The sequence below is a fragment of the Thunnus albacares genome, chromosome 18, assembly GCF_914725855.1.
Source record: "Thunnus albacares chromosome 18, fThuAlb1.1, whole genome shotgun sequence".
NCBI classification, from domain to species: domain Eukaryota; kingdom Metazoa; phylum Chordata; class Actinopteri; order Scombriformes; family Scombridae; genus Thunnus; species Thunnus albacares.
In genome coordinates this window covers 626,524-642,500 of record NC_058123.1, presented here as the reverse complement: position 1 = coordinate 642,500, position 15,977 = coordinate 626,524, and the positions used below count along the sequence as shown (strand labels likewise).

Sequence of the window (15,977 nt, the reverse complement as noted above, 5' to 3'; positions counted from 1 at the left end):
GACAACTCTTTGATCAAACATATGCCAATTTTGTGTCCTTTCCACCTCCTGACCTCTACTGATCTGACCCCTCCCGACTTGCCCCTGGCAAACCTTGATCTTGTATGTAAATGCCCTCCTCTCCTATCTCTTGTTACCATTTGTTGGTCACCCTCCTGACCTCTACTGATCTGACCCCTCCCGACTTGCCCCTGGCAAACCTTGATCTTCTATGTAAATGCCCTCCCCTCCCATCTTTGCTTCACCAATTGTTGGTCACTACTTTGATCCTTACTGTAGCTTTTGTTCACCATTTTGTGCTTTGATCTTTACTGTATAAAGTCTCTCCATTTCTTCTGCTCTGGGTCAGTCTACTGTATCAGACCAGCTCTGTGTCAGTAAGCTCACCGCATTTCCAGAATGCTATTAAACCACTTCCACCACAGCAAACTTTGAACAAGGACTTGAGTGAATTTTCTTCAACAAATGGTGCCGTGACCCGGATGGCAAGAGACCTTCAACGGAGACTCCTTTCCCAGACCCAAAAGCTTAAAATTTGTTGCAACATAAAAATAAAAAAAAATAGGAAAACGTGAAATAAAAATAAAAAAATAAAAATTGAAGTACGGGAAATAAATGTTGCAGGAAAAACATTTACAACAAATAAGATGTGGTAAAGAAAGAAATTAGCCACAAATGTAAAATCCTACACAACTAAGAGTCTAGAAAGAAATAACACAACGCAGAGTTAAAACTAATGAAACTAGTGCCACAGCTAGAAAGAAATAATACAACTCAAAGTATAAAACAATGCAGTATAACTAGAAAAAAACTAGAACCAAATGACCAACACAAAATCTAAAACAAAATAACACTTTAAAAAATTGGATAAGTCTTCCGGAAGCACCAAAACAAATATGAATGATTAAATCAAAAGATTTAATCTCATATTGAAAGGTTGTTTTTTGTTGTTGATGTTTGTCACTTCACGTGTGTCTTTGTCTGTAACTGTTGAGGAATGCGTTTTATGTTTTCTTTTCCTTTTCCAAATCTTAGAAAATGACTGTTGTAGGAATGATATGGTGATCTGAGACTAAACAAAATTGTTTGTAGATAAAATTATAACAGTTTTTTCTAAGTATCTCACTACACAGGCGGAGCAGAGAAAATCCTTGTAGGACTTCACAATTTGGACAAAGTCGACCTCCTGGAAAAGAGGCATTGAGAATTCCTTCATTTGGGGTGAGAAATTGCTCATTTGCAGCAACCCAATCCACATCAACCCTGTCTATGGCACCTCCAGCAGAAGACCTGTATCTGAAGGTCCTTTCACTGAAAGCATGTGAAGTTTCACGACTTCACACTCCTTTCTTCTGTCAGACATCACACCTGTAAATCTATTAGGGAGAGATTTGTTATGGAAACTAAACTGCACCATCTATTACGCACCAGATGGCATCTTTTTAGACTAACCAACATAACATAATAAGCTGTGCTTGCAGCCCTGATAGATCAAAATCTAGACACACACTATGTCACAAATGAAAACATTTTTGGGAATGACAGGATATTGCAGACAATGGATAATTGGTTATGCATCACTTACAACACCACTCCAAGATATTTCCAAACCCTAAACATGTTCCCAGCCACTCACCTGGTCACAACAAGCCGAGGAATCTTTTAATAAGCTCAAACAGGTACTGTTGTCAGCTCCTGCACTAGGACTTCCTGACTATAATCAATCCTTTAACCTCTTTGTACATGAGAAATGTGGATTTGCACAATCTGTTCTCATGACTCTGCTTACAGACCTGTTGCTTATTTTTTCCTCCAAATTAGACCCAGTAGAGAGAGGACTTCCACCTTGTCTAAAAACTGTAGCTGCAGCTGCACTTGCAATTAACAATTCTGCTCATATTGTTCAAGGTTTGCCACTCACAGTCATAGTCCTGCATGATGCACTCACCCTAATCACCAGAGAGGCACACAGACACGTGACAGGGACCAGAGAGGCAAAATATGTACAAACACTCACTGCTCCACACATTACACTCAAAAGATGTATCATCCTTAACCCTGCTACACTTCTGCCTACAGAAGAGGATGGTGATCCTCATAACTGCATGAATGTCATCTCATGTCTATCTAAAGCTCGTCCTGACCTTTCAAAACCTCCTATCCCTAACTCTGATCTTGGTTTTCTATACTGATGGCTCTGCTTATAGAGAAAATGGAGTGCCATACACACGGTATGCAATTTGTGATAATTATTCAATTATTGAAAGTGCCGCCCTGCCACCCTTAAGCTCCGCCCAAGTAGCTGAGTTGTATGCACTGATGAGAGCCTGCTACCTGGCCAAAGGTAAAACTGTTACCATTTACACCGACTCCAGGTATGCTTCAATCAATCAATCAATCTTTATTTATATAGCGCCATATCACAACAGAAGTCATCTCAAGGCACTTTTCACATTGAGCAGGTCAAGACCGTACTCTTTAATTTACAGAGACCCAACAATTCCCCCATGAGCAAGCACTTGGCGACAGCGGTAAGGAAAAACTCCCCTTTAACGGGTAGAAACTTCAAGCAGACCCCGGCTCTTGGTGGGCGGCCATCTGCTTTGACCGGTTGGGTTGAGAGAGAGAAAGAGAGAGGGAAAGGGGGAGGGGGGATAGAAGAAAAACAATCACAACAACAACAACAACAACAACAACAACAAGCACAAGCAGCAACAGCCAGGGAAGGATGCCATCAGGACTGTGAAGGACCGCGAAGGTTCGGCCCGGGGGTCAGGTTTTCCTCTGAGATGAGAAAGCACAAAAAACTCCGGGGAAGAAGCAAAGTTAGTGACATGCATTGATGTTACATGAATACATACAGATGGAGAGGAGGAGGAGGAGAGAGGAGCTCAGTGCATCATGGGAAGTCCCCCAGCAGTCTAGGCCTATAGCAGCATAACTAAGTGCTGATCCAAGGCGAGCCTGGTCGGCCCTAACTATAAGCTTTATCAAAAAGGAAAGTTTTAAGCCTACTCTTAAACATAGAGAGGGTGTCTGCACCCCGGACTGAATCCGGTAGATGGTTCCATAGAAGAGGAGCCTGATAGCTGAAGGCTCTGCCTCCCATTCTACTTTTAAAGACTGTAGGAACCACCAGTAATCCTGCATACTGGGAGCGCAGTGTTCTAGTGGGATAATATGGTACTATGAGCTCTTCAAGATATGATGGTGCCTGACCATTAAGGGCTTTGTAAGTTAGGAGAAGGATTTTAAATTCTATTCTAGATTTTACAGGAAGCCAATGTAGCGAAGCTAAAATGGGAGAAATGTGGTCTCTTTTTCTAGTTTTAGTCAATACACGTGCAGCTGCATTCTGGACCAGCTGGAGAGTCTTTAGAGACTTGTTAGGGCAGCCTGATAATAAGGAATTGCAATAATCCAGCCTAGAAGTAACAAATGCGTGAACTAGTTTTTCTGCATCTTTTTGGGAAAGGATGTGTCTGATTTTTGTGATATTATGTAAGTGAAAAAAGGCAGTTTTTGATGTTTATATGACTTTGGCATGTTATGGGCGAACCGAGGATTCATTACATCCTCGGGGACACCCGTTAAACATGGCAAATTAATCGGTGAACTGTTAGATGCATGTCAACTACCTTCATCTATTGCAGTTGTTAAGTGTGAAGCCCGCACCAAATCCAATGATCCTGTTTCAAAAGGCAATGCTTTGGCCGACCATGCGGCCAAAACAGCTGCCAAAATTGGCAATCCTCTCCATGTAAAACTCTGTCCTTCCATACTTGCTAACGACCTTGCTTCTCTTAATCTTCCTTCTTACAGGAGACTGCTGATGTGAAGGAGCATAGGTTGTGGTTTTCCCATGGATGTAAATATGTAAATAACTTGTGGGTCCACAATGACGGCCGCATTGTGGCACCTATGTCCCTGTACCCATGGCTTGCACACATGTCACATGGCTTGTAGCATGTAAGTAAAGGAGGAATGTGTCTAACAGTGTTGAAAAACTGGTATGCTCCAGGATTTACATCCTATGCCCAAAAGTACTGTGAGAAATGTTTGATCTGTCAACAGTACAACCCCGGGAAAACAGTAAAAACAACAATGTCGACACATCCCCCCCTCAGGGACCCCTACATTTTATTCATATGCTGAAGTGTGATGGATATGATAATGTTCTTGTATGTATAGATACGTTCTCAAACTGGCCTGAAGCCTGGCCTTGCAAAAAGGCTGACTCTGCTTCTGTAGTGAAATGCTTGCTGAAAGACATTGTTCCAAGATTCGGCATCCCACAGAGCATCAACTCAGACAGAGGAACTCATTTCACTGGACAAATAATGACTGAACTCTGTAACTCACTGGGAATTAAACTAAGACTACATTGTCCATACCATCCTCAGTCTGCAGGGCTAGTTGAATGACAAAATGATGTTCTGAAGAACAAACTAGCCAAACTGTGTGCTGAAACAGGTCAAAAATGGACATCACTATTGCCATTGGCCCTAATGTCAATGAGGTCCACACCCATCAGGAAACACAAACTTACACCTCATGAGATTATTCCGGGTAGACCAATGACTGTACCAAGTAATTCAATACTATGCATGAAGAAGATGGATCTTCATGCTATGGATGAATCAATGATATCACTCTGCTCTGCCCTAACCTCTGCTGTTCAGTCAATCCACATGCAAGTAAAAGCTGTCCAGTCTCCTCCTAGTGACCAGCCGTGCCATAACATCCAACCAGGGGACTGGGTCTGCATCAGAGAGTTCCGACGAAAAAGCCCTGAAACCCGCTGCTCCAAACCACAACATGTCCTGCTTACCACCATCACAGCAATCAAGTGTGAGGGTCGCCCCACGTGGGTCCACACATCAAACTGTAAGAAGATGCCTTCCCCACCATGCACCTGAAAACGGCAGGATCCATCTTCATCCTGTGGACCTTCTTCTTCATCACCTGTGGGCCCATAGAGGGGTGGCTGCAGCTCTGGGAAGAAACTCCTCCCCCGAAGGACAATGCAGGGCTGACAGCCCCAAAAGAAGAGGTACAGCACCCACAGCCGCCAGAGGAGAAGAGGAGCACCGCAGGGCCCAGAGCCCCAGAAGAAGAGGTACAGCACCCGCAGCCGCCGGAGGAGAAGAGGAACACCGCAGGGCCCAGAGCCCCAGAAGAACATGTACAACACCCACTGAGAGTCATAACAGGCACCAGAGACCCAGGAAAAGATACACAACAAACCCCAACACGCTCCCAACCATCAAAGGAGCAAATCAAACAATCCTACAAACATCACAAATGAGACCTTTCGATACAACAAGAGGGGAACACACCCAAAATATATGAACCACAGCCCTCAACAAACAAACACACACCTCCAACTGGCGAAAAATGGCAGCTGATAACAGCCCCAACCCCAAAAACTGTTATGTATGTGGATTCATCCCACACAGCACAACAGACGGACTCCCATTGATGGCCTTGCCCATCACTTCCTAAGACACCTGCCACATAATACACTTTATCTCAACCTACGAACACTGTGCCTGTCCCAACCCACCTCCAATCAGACAATTAAACTGCCACCAACTATATACCAACTGTCATTCTTGCAACACTCCTGACCCTCTCACCCTCACAATGGTCCCAAAGACATTAACATGGTGTGTTGAAGGTAAAGGAACCATTCACATAAGAACATCCAAATGTGACACAATTTACACCCCAACAGAAAACTCAATGATAAGACAAAAAGGAATGAACTTCTAAAACAACAACCACCATCAGACCCTATTGATGATTATGATCACCTGGCTACAATGATCGGACATTGTTCTATACCACTACCAAAGGGTGTATATTGGATTTGTGGCATGAAAGCGTATGAATTTTTACCCATTGGATGGTCTGGAAGATGCGGCTTGGGTCATGTGATACCAGCCATGAGAGTCCTTACCGTGCCACCTAAAGCACATATTGTTAAAAGAGACTTATACACACACACACAAACACCATGGACAAGATTCTTCAGTGCTCTCATTCCAAGTTACGGAGCCATGGCAGCTTTAGATCAAATAAGGGACCTTTCTCATGCGGTTGAAGATCTTGCAAACACTACCGCAAGAGGCATGTCCATGTTCTTACAAGAAATGACTGCGGTGAGAATGATGACTTTACAAAATCGTGCTGCAATGGATTATTTACTGGCCTCTCAAGGAGGAACCTGTGCAGTAATTGGAGCTGAACGTTATACTTTCATACCTGACCACAATACCACTTAGGTTATGTAGTCCTTGAATTTGTCTTGTTTGGTTTTGGAATCTTAACTGTTATAAGCCTTTTGATCACCTGTCTTAAATCTATCTGTAACTCATTTATCACTCAAACAACCACTAAAATCATGTACACCACTGCAACTCCACCTATCCTACCAATAGAGGTGGAAAATTCAGACTTTTTGTTTAAAATTGAAGTAGATTTAGACTAAGTAGACTATAGCCACATTAAAAAAAAAATTGAAGAAGAATACCTTTTGGGAGCAGACTTAATCATCAATAGAGAACACACATTTGGTTTGAAGACTTGATAATCAAATGACGTCTGAGACAACTCTTTGATCAAACATATGCCAATTTTGTGTCCTTTCCACCTCCTGACCTCTACTGACCTGACCCCTCCCGACTTGCCCCTGGCAAACCTTGATCTTCTATGTAAATGCCCTCCCCTCCCATCTTTGCTTCACCAATTGTTGGTCACTACTTTGATCCTTACTGTAGCTTTTGTTCACCATTTTGTGCTTTGATCTTTACTGTATAAAGTCTCTCCATTTCTTCTGCTCTGGGTCAGTCTACTGTATCAGACCAGCTCTGTGTCAGTAAGCTCACCGCATTTCCAGAATGCTATTAAACCACTTCCACCACAGCAAACTTTGAACAAGGACTTGAATGAATTTTTTCAACAGTGTGTTTGTTTGTGTGTGTGTTTGTGTGTGTGTGTGTCTGTGTTTGTGTGTTTGTGTGTGTGTGTTTGTTTGTGTGTGTGTGTGTGTTTGTTTGTGTGTTTGTTTGTGTGTGTGTGTGTTTGTTTGTGTGTGTGTTTGTTTGTGTGTCTGTGTTTGTGTGTGTGTGTGTGTGTGTGTGTTGGGGGGATCTGTCTTTCTATTTCATTCTGTGTCTCTGAGACTTTCTGTAAATCATGTGACCTGCTGCCTCTCTGATTATATAAACCCTCCTCTCCTCCTCTGCAGTCTGACTCCTCTCTGCTCTTCCTGCCTCTTCAGCATCTCACAGCTTCTTCAAGTCAACATCCCAGGTAAGAACACTTTGAACGAAGAACCACGAAAAACTTTCAATATCTGGATTTTTGGACACAAATGCTGCAGGAAAAATCTCACTATAACTGAATGTAATAACTTAATAAATTAAATGTTATAGAATAACATTTAATGAAATCAAAATGAAAAACTAAAAGCTGTTTTTTCTGTCAATGAGTTCTCACACATCAATAATGTTGAAAATGTTATATGACAGTTATTTACATTTTCTCTCATTATTAGTAACCAAAGACATGAAAGTTTAAAGGAACATATCTGTGTATGTGACTACATTAATCAGCCTGTCATGGAGTTCATTGTTATTTAACTGAAGATAGACAGACACGTCTGGCACTAAATATCTTTATTATACAGCTCTCGGCTCATGGTAGTGATGCCTAGAAGAACCAAGTTACATTTAATTTACTGAAACAGAAAGCCAAGTTAATCTGGAGACAATTTATCTGTATTTAAAACCTGGATTTAATCATCAAATGTTATAAAAATCTCAATTTATTATAAAGAACCAAATGTAAGGGGGGCTGATTAAGGGCGTGCACGTGCGCATCGCTCCACAATGACTGAGATTTATGAAATAACCATGCGTACAGCACAGCTACATATTTGTGTCTTTGTGTGAACACATGAACTCTTCAGCAGATCCTTCTCTCTCACACAATGTAAAAATCAAAATGATAGATTTTATGTTAATGAGACAGACCTGTCTGAGCATCAAGAGGCGCTCTCACAAGCTTCCACAGTCTCTTTAGTACTACATTCCCTCTCTGTGTTACTATTCCTCCACTGCAGCTCAGCAAGAGAAACCACAACACAAAGATGAATTACACAAATGTAACTTTGGCAGATAAACTCTTGGTTTGTTCAGCTCTTTATATGAACTTCAGCTGAACTTTAGACTGTGTTTTCTCACAGAACTCATATCTCATATTTGAGCTGCTGTAGGAAAGGATCACATCACAGCCAGTGTGGACAGGAGGAATGATTACAGACACCAGTAACTTCCAATGTGTCCACTGCATGTGATGGTAATTTGGACTTGAATAAACTAAAGTAAACCCTGTATAGAGACTGTTTGGTAAGTCTGTCCCATCATAAAATGATTTATTGTTACAGGGTCTACTGTAACCCCATGAACCCTCATTCAAACAGCCACTCACATATTATAGAAAACAAACCAAATGTGTTGTTATTGGACATTTACATTCAGATACATTAATTAACAACATTTCCTCATTATGTGTGTGTGCGTGTATGTACGTATATGTGCGTGTGAGTGTGTGTGTGAGTGTGTGTGTGAGTGTGTGTGTATGTGTGTGTGAGTGTGTGTGAGTGTGTGTGTGTGAGTGTGTGTGTGTGGAAACAGTTGATAACAATGCAGTAGTGTGTTCACTCTGATCTCTGCCTGCACAGGTGTGTTAGGAATATTCAGCCTCTGGACAAGATGCACAACTGACAATCCCTATAATGTCATTTCAGAACAATATCATAAACTCACTGTTGATTATCTACCATAGAAAGTAGTAATGTTGTTATATATGATCAATTAAAACTAAGATAAAGTTGGATGAAGTTAGGAGACATAAACACAATACTGATGACAGAAACAGTCAGTGTCAAGTTACTGTAGGAATATTTAAAGTATTATAGAGATGTTAGAAATGACATCAAAGAATGTAAAGTATGTGAACCTCATTGTAACATCAGGAAGCTTCCACATATGTTTTCAGTCTCTACAGGTGAATTATAGGAATATTACACAGGTCTACAAATGATAAAGTCAGTAAACTAGTGCTCTGATGTTTTTCATGTTTCACCACTTGCTGACCTGCATACAGCTTTCATTTTTGATGTTGTTGGGATGGGCAGTAGTGCGTTTGGTTATTAGCAATAATTCATAATTATCACAGATAATTATGAATTATGAAATCAAGATATTGTTAACCTTAATCAATAATTCGGGCACCAACTGTTGGATCTATGAGGAACACAGTTGATTATTTGCAATGATCATCAATTATCAAAGATAATTAACTAATTATGACAATTAATAGAATTATTAATATGTATTAACAAATACGGGGCACCACCCAGAAACCAGGACCAATAACCAAACAAGGTAGTCTCATAAATGGGAGTTCACCTAGAATGTTAATATCTGAGAGATATCAACATCCAAGGATGAACAAAGAAGGGTGAATTCGAGCTCTGACTCCTTCAATCAGCCACTTTTCACAATATTACACACAATAATGACAGAAGAACTTCTCTTTAAAGATATAACAGTGTTTATTAAACTTAACACAGTTAACAAATGCTTCATTCAATAAACAACTATACTAAAATCTAATCCTACCAAACAAAACACAAACAGCTATGTACAGGGTTGGACACATGCAGGGGAATGCATGTGTGTGTGTGTGTGTGTGTGTGTGCACGACAAGACGGCGACGGGGCCTGACGTGATGACGTCGTCGGTCTGCGACGCGGACGTGACTATGGGAGGAAGTCACGTCGCGCGAGAACCGGAACAGAGAACCAGGGCAGAGAAGTTCCGCGTCTCCGTGAAGAAACTCTGTTTCTTCCTCCTGCAGGGGAATTGGAGGACGCTGGTTGCAGCAGCGGTCTCTCTTGGATCCAGGGATGGTGTTCGGCTGAACAGGGGCAAAGTCTTGTCTTGTTCGACGAGGGGAAAGACTTTGGTGAGGGAAAAACATGTGCACGGGGTTACCTCCGTTAGTCGAGCTGATTCACAAGCGGGAGTTCCCCCCAGTTCCGTTCACAATGAAGGCGTATTTTACAGGGGGTCGTCTGATTTTAAAGGGGCGGTGATGTCATGGCTGTGTCATCAGGACGCTCTGCTGTGCAGGAGCGTCTCCGCCAATGAGAGACTGTATGTTGACTGTACTTTGTTGTACTTTTGACTTTTAGTCCTTGATAATATGTTAGTCGTCTTCAGTCCAGAATGGCGGAGGCGTAGCTCTGCTGCTTTGTGCTGATTTTGTGATGGACCGACCAATTAGCTTTCACTTTTTATCAATATAAGTGTTTTGGTTGAAAACCCGGTGCATCTCATACAGACGCTAAAGGGCACCTTGTACATCAATATCAGGTGCTGAGGCGTGTGACAAAATGCTGTTATTTGATGCCCTGGGAATGAGAACATGTTGTGTGTGCTGTTCCTCTGCTGTCAGTGTGTCTGTTTAACCGACACAGCAGACAGGATGAAGCTCTGCAAAATCCAACAATGCAGCTCCTTCCTGCAGGGTTGTGTGGAGGTGTGGACATGTTTATTTGCTCTTTAGGACTGAAAAACCTTTAAACTATCAGAAAATAACGGGACCAACTTTGACAGATCCTGCATAGTGCCTTAAAATCAAATTTTGAGTTTTTGGTTGATATCTCACACAGCACACTTTTATTCCCCCGTTTTATACTATTTAAGCTTATTTTGATTTTCTGTTTACGGTAACTCTTTTTAATTGTATTTAAATGTCTTTTTATAATGTCTTTTGTTTCTTTTACATTTTGTCTTTTATATTTTATATTTTATATTTGTTGTTGAAGGTGCTGTACAACTAAACTTGCCTTACAAACTGTATTTGTACCACTGAGTCTATAATCTCCAACAGTGTCTGGTTCCAGAGGTAATATGAGAATCTTAAGTGTTACTGATTACTGCTCTGATATCTCAGACTGCTTCTGTTTGCATCCACAGAGAGCAGTAATACAAACCGTCTGAGTCAGCAGAACACTTTAACAGAGGACACTGCTGCAAACCTGTGAGTATCAGAACATCTGTGGCATCTCATACATATTTCATTCAGACATTATTGTGGATTGTTTGTATATTCACCACATTACTTCAGTTATATTGTTCCAGCCTTTACTGTCCTTATACAATGTTCTGTTTCTCTCAGGATGGATATGGCATCAAAACATGAGGATTATCTTTTGGAAAATGCTAAAATTGATGATGGACCTCCTGTCCGTTATCTGCTACCACCGAAGAAGAGGAATCTTGATGGAGAGACTGATAAAGAATCTAAGCTCAGAAGATGGACCTTTGGTGAAAAAGATCCTGATAAGCCGAATAAAACAATCCTGCTTGTTGGAGAGACCGGATCAGGAAAGTCAACTCTAATCAACGCCATGTGTAATTATGTCATGGGGATAAAGTTTGAAGACCAAGAATGGTTTGAGGTTATAGACGAAAGGGAGAAAGACACACAATCACAGAGTCAGACATCAGAGGTGACAGTTTATGAGATCTTTGGTTATGAGGGTAAAATAGTTCCCTACTCGCTCACCGTCATCGACACTCCTGGTTACGGAGACACCAGAGGCATCGAATACGACGCTGTAATCACTCAAAAATTACATGCTTTATTCTGTTCAGAAGGTGGAGTTCAAGAAATAAATGCAGTGGGTCTGGTGCTGAAGGCGAGTGATAATCGACTGAGTGACCGACTGATATACATCTTTGATTCAGTGACGTCTCTGTTTGGAAAAGACATGGAGGTAAAGATTGTCGCTCTGATCACACACTCAGATGGGATGCCACCAACAAATGCTCTGAAAGCTTTAGAGGATGCAAAAATTGAGTTTGCAAAGAATGAGAAGAATCAGCCTGTTCATTTTGTGTTCAATAACTGCCAAAGCACAGTGATAACAGAGAAAACAGAGTTTGGGTTAAAACAAGCATGGGCAAGAACAAAGACAGGAATGGATCAGTTCACAGCTTTCCTGGAAAAAACTGCACCTCAAAATCTGGAGAAAACTGTGGAGGTGATGAAGGAGCGCATCAGACTGGCAGCCTGCATCAACAATTTAACAGAGAAAATTAAGTTGATTGAATTAAAAAAGAAAGAGATCCAAGAGACTCTGGAAGGTCTAGAGAAACAAAAGGAAGCACTGAGAAGAGGAGACGAAGTCGAAATAGAAGTGGATGAGCCCTCCAAGGAAAAAGAGTCCATTGATGGAGGGATGTGGTTGGTAGCCTATAGTGGAGCCGTCTGCTGTACCGTCTGTGAAGAGAACTGTCACTATCCTGGATGCACATGGGCCTGGTATCCTGGACTGTGTGAGGTCATGAAAGGTGGTCACTGTACTGTTTGTACTGGGAAGTGTCCTGCATCAGATCATGTGAAAGAAAGGAAGAAGTATGTGATCAAGACCAGGAAAGTTAAGAAGACTGTAGGTGAACTAAAACAGAGCGCAAGTGAACTAAAGCAGAACAATGAAGCAGATGAAGAACAGAATGACCCTCTTCTGTCAAACCTTCAAAGAGAGAAAGAAAAGCTTGAAAAACAGAAAGATCAGTTGCTGGATAAGGCCTACCAACATGTTGAAAAGCTGGAGCAGATCGCCCTGAATGTTAACTCACTGTTCACTCATGTCCACTTGGACCCTCTGATTAAGATGATGGAAGACAAAGGAGACAAACAGAAGGTCGAGAAACTGAAGAAGATGAAGAGTCGAGTGGATGAAGGAATCCTGGCAGCGATGCGTTACAGGTTAAAGTGTTTTGCTGGTAAAGTAACAGCATTTGCCCAAGTAGTTGGTAAAGGATTTAAAAACTTGGGAAATATGTGAAAGACATCGTTCTGAGATGTGACTTGAACACTGTTGATACAAATGGTGGAAACAAATGTCACTAAAGTATTTAGTAATAATCATGTGTGTGACATTAATTTACTAACTGCACCAGAAAACTTATCAAGTTTTGAAAGCCAGATGTGTAATGTGGGAAACAGTATTTTTCATAAAGCGCCATCATCTAGTCAACATTTTAACAGTAAATGTTAACTGGACTGCATTTATATAGCACCTTTCTAGTCTACTGACCACTCAAAGCTCTTTACATTACAAGCCATCATTCACACACACACATTCATATGTTGATGGCAGAGGCTGCCATGCAAAGTGCCAACCTGCTTATCAGGAGTTTCTAATCGTTCACACACTTATGGCAAAGCCTCTGGGAGCAATTTGGGGTTCAGTATTTTGCCAAAGGACACTTTGACATGTTGACTGGAGGAGCCAGGGATCAAACCCTCTGATTAGTGGACGACCTGCTCTTCCTCCTGAGCTTCAGCTGCCCCATTTTCATGTGTCCAGTACTCTGGTTTCTAACCAAATAGATGCAAAAAAATTCCCATCATCCTCAGCTGTACTTTGTGTTCACTGCTAATAAACAAAAGTTAACTAAGCAGGTGAACATGGTAAATGTTATACCTGCTAAACATCAACATGTTAGCATTAGCTGAAGTAACAGAGCTGCTAGCATGTTAGCTGCTTACTCTTCATTTTGTCTGATACAACCAGAAATATCAAGAAATGTACAAACTCCGCACAGAGGAGCTTTAAGAGGAAACTGAAGAGAAGTGAAGGTAGAATGATGACGATCGTTTTAAATCACTTCTGAAAACTCATTTTATTGATTTGCTCTCAACAGTTTTATGTTGTTTGTCTGATGATCATTTAGTTTCATGTACTCTGCATTCTAGATTTTTGACTTGTTTTACTGATATTTTGTTTTATTAGTTTTACACATGTATTTAGTTTTTAGTTTTTCTTTTACGTGAAACACATGTAACATTGGTTCTAATTGATCTTTATCTTCAGTTCAGTTCAGTGGTTTGGGTTCATTTCTGTATCTTCTACAAAACAACACAGTGTGAAAATGAGCGATTTTAAAATGTTTCTTCATTCTTTAGTTAAATCCTGTAAGTTTAATATTGTTAAGGTTTTTCTGGTGGTTTTTCAGCAAAGGCAAATGATTTATTCTGATGTTATTGTGATGTGAGGTGTTGGAGGTGAATCCAATTTTCTGGCTTTTGTGTCTTTGATCAGAAGAGTCATGAAATGTAAACTATTTGATTGCAGTATATTGTGTTATTCTACATTAAATCATATCCTGCTTGATGCATTTTTCTGTGAATCATGAATAGAATGTGATCTTGATGAAACCAGTTTGCTCAGAGTGTCTTCACTGGATCATCAGCTGCTTTCTGAGTCTGTTGAAGCTTCTGCTGAACTTTGTTCATTAAATGTCTGTTTGACTTTATTCTGAGCAGCAAGTCTGACAGAGACTCAAAGAAAACACAGCTCACATCATCATAATGAACATATCCTGAAGAATATTAGATCAACTCTGGATAATGATGTTTTCTGTAGTGACCACTAGATGGAGCCACAACTGATGTGGACTGAAGGAAACCTGAGCAGACTGAACCACAACAAGTCTGTCATAACACATTCAAATCTATTTAATCTGCTCCATGTTTACTTAACACAGTATTCAAGTATAACTGAAACACCACTAATAACACATTTTAATTCAAGTCTTCACTCACCTTTAGTTTCCTCCATCAGAGAAATCTACAAACTTTCCTTGAAGCTGTTTGTGTCTCATGTTAAAGTTCAGGACAGTGCAGAAACTACAGGGCTGAAACTTATATTTCATTTGATTAAAAAGCAACATCCTCCCCAACTTTATTAATATTTCTGTTAGACTCTTCCCTAAATATGTTAAATAATATATATCTGTATATAATCTGTCTTTGATCATTAAATGTTTGTTTCTCTTTATTCTGTCAGAGACTCAGTGGGGAAACAGACACCAACATCATATCTCATATTAAATAAAAGTATCATGAGGAATATCTGATAAACTGTTAGATGACTGTTATTGATTTCTGTATTGATCACTAGATGGATCCACAACTGATGTGGACTGAAGGAAACATAAAGTAGTGCTTCATGTGTTCTTTATTACTCAACTCTTCACTTTAAAGGACGAGTTCACCATGTTTCCAGTGAGTCTTAAACCAACAGTCAGTGTTTTTCTTGCTGTAATCATTCCTCCTGTTCATACTGACCATTAGAAGATCCCTTCATAATGACCTTACAATGGAAGTGATGGAGGACAAAATCCACAGTCCTCCTTCTGTGCAAAAATGTATTTAAAGTTTATCTGAAGATAATATGAAGCTTCACACAGAGCTGACAGACTGTAAACTGAACAAACAGCTGTCGAGCTCCACCTGTTGGATGGAGGCAGTCCTCCTCTTCCTCCTTTCTATCTCTCTCTCCATCCTTCCCTCCTCCTCTTCGTCCTCTCTATCTCTCCCTCCATCCTTCCCTCCTCCACTTCCTCCTCTCTATCTCTCCCTCCATCCTTCCCTCCTCCTCTTCCTCCTCTCTATCTCTCCCTCCATCCTTCCCTCCTCCTCTTCCTCCTTTCTATCTCTCCCTCCATCCTTCCCTCCTCCTCTTCCTCCTTTCTATCTCTCCCTCCATCCTTCCCTCCTCCTCTTCCTCCTTTCTTATAAAGTTTTCTGTCTGTTCAGAGGAAGAAGTTCTGAGACTCTTTACTGCAGTAAAAGTATAAATAACAACTGTGAAAATACTGCATTAAAAACTTTACCGTAGTAAAAGTACAAAAGTATTATGAGCTAAATGTACTGTAAAATACTTTCAATTATTTCAAATTACATCTTCTTCTTCTTCTTCTTCTTCTTCATTAAAATGCAGAATCTGTGAATCTGTAAATTTTGTTGGTTTTTAAAGTTTTCCTGCTGGACACCAGATGTTTCCTCCTTCACTGTGAAGTTCATCTCAGTGTTTGTTCACTGGA

The 15,977-nt window shown here is 40.7% G+C and overlaps 2 protein-coding genes across 2 annotated transcripts in view; one reads left to right on the top strand and one right to left on the bottom strand.

Moving 5' to 3' along the window:
* The window catches only part of LOC122968117 (interferon-induced very large GTPase 1-like), a 124,383-nt gene that overhangs the window by 50,217 nt on the left and 58,189 nt on the right, over window positions 1-15,977 (bottom strand). The gene's annotated exons all lie outside the window — the stretch shown is intronic.
* Window positions 7,133-14,305, top strand: LOC122968134. Its single transcript, XM_044333133.1, has 3 exons — window positions 7,133-7,317; window positions 11,055-11,118; window positions 11,257-14,305. The coding sequence occupies exon 3, from the start codon at window positions 11,258-11,260 to the stop codon at window positions 12,929-12,931; it is 1,674 nt and encodes a 557-aa protein (XP_044189068.1). The 5' UTR covers window positions 7,133-7,317; window positions 11,055-11,118; window position 11,257; the 3' UTR covers window positions 12,932-14,305.

What these genes read in the sequence shown, in the direction of transcription:
- LOC122968134 (XM_044333133.1), top strand. Translation starts at nt 11,258, where the DNA reads ATGGATATGGCATCAAAACATGAGGATTATCTTTTGGAAAATGCTAAA.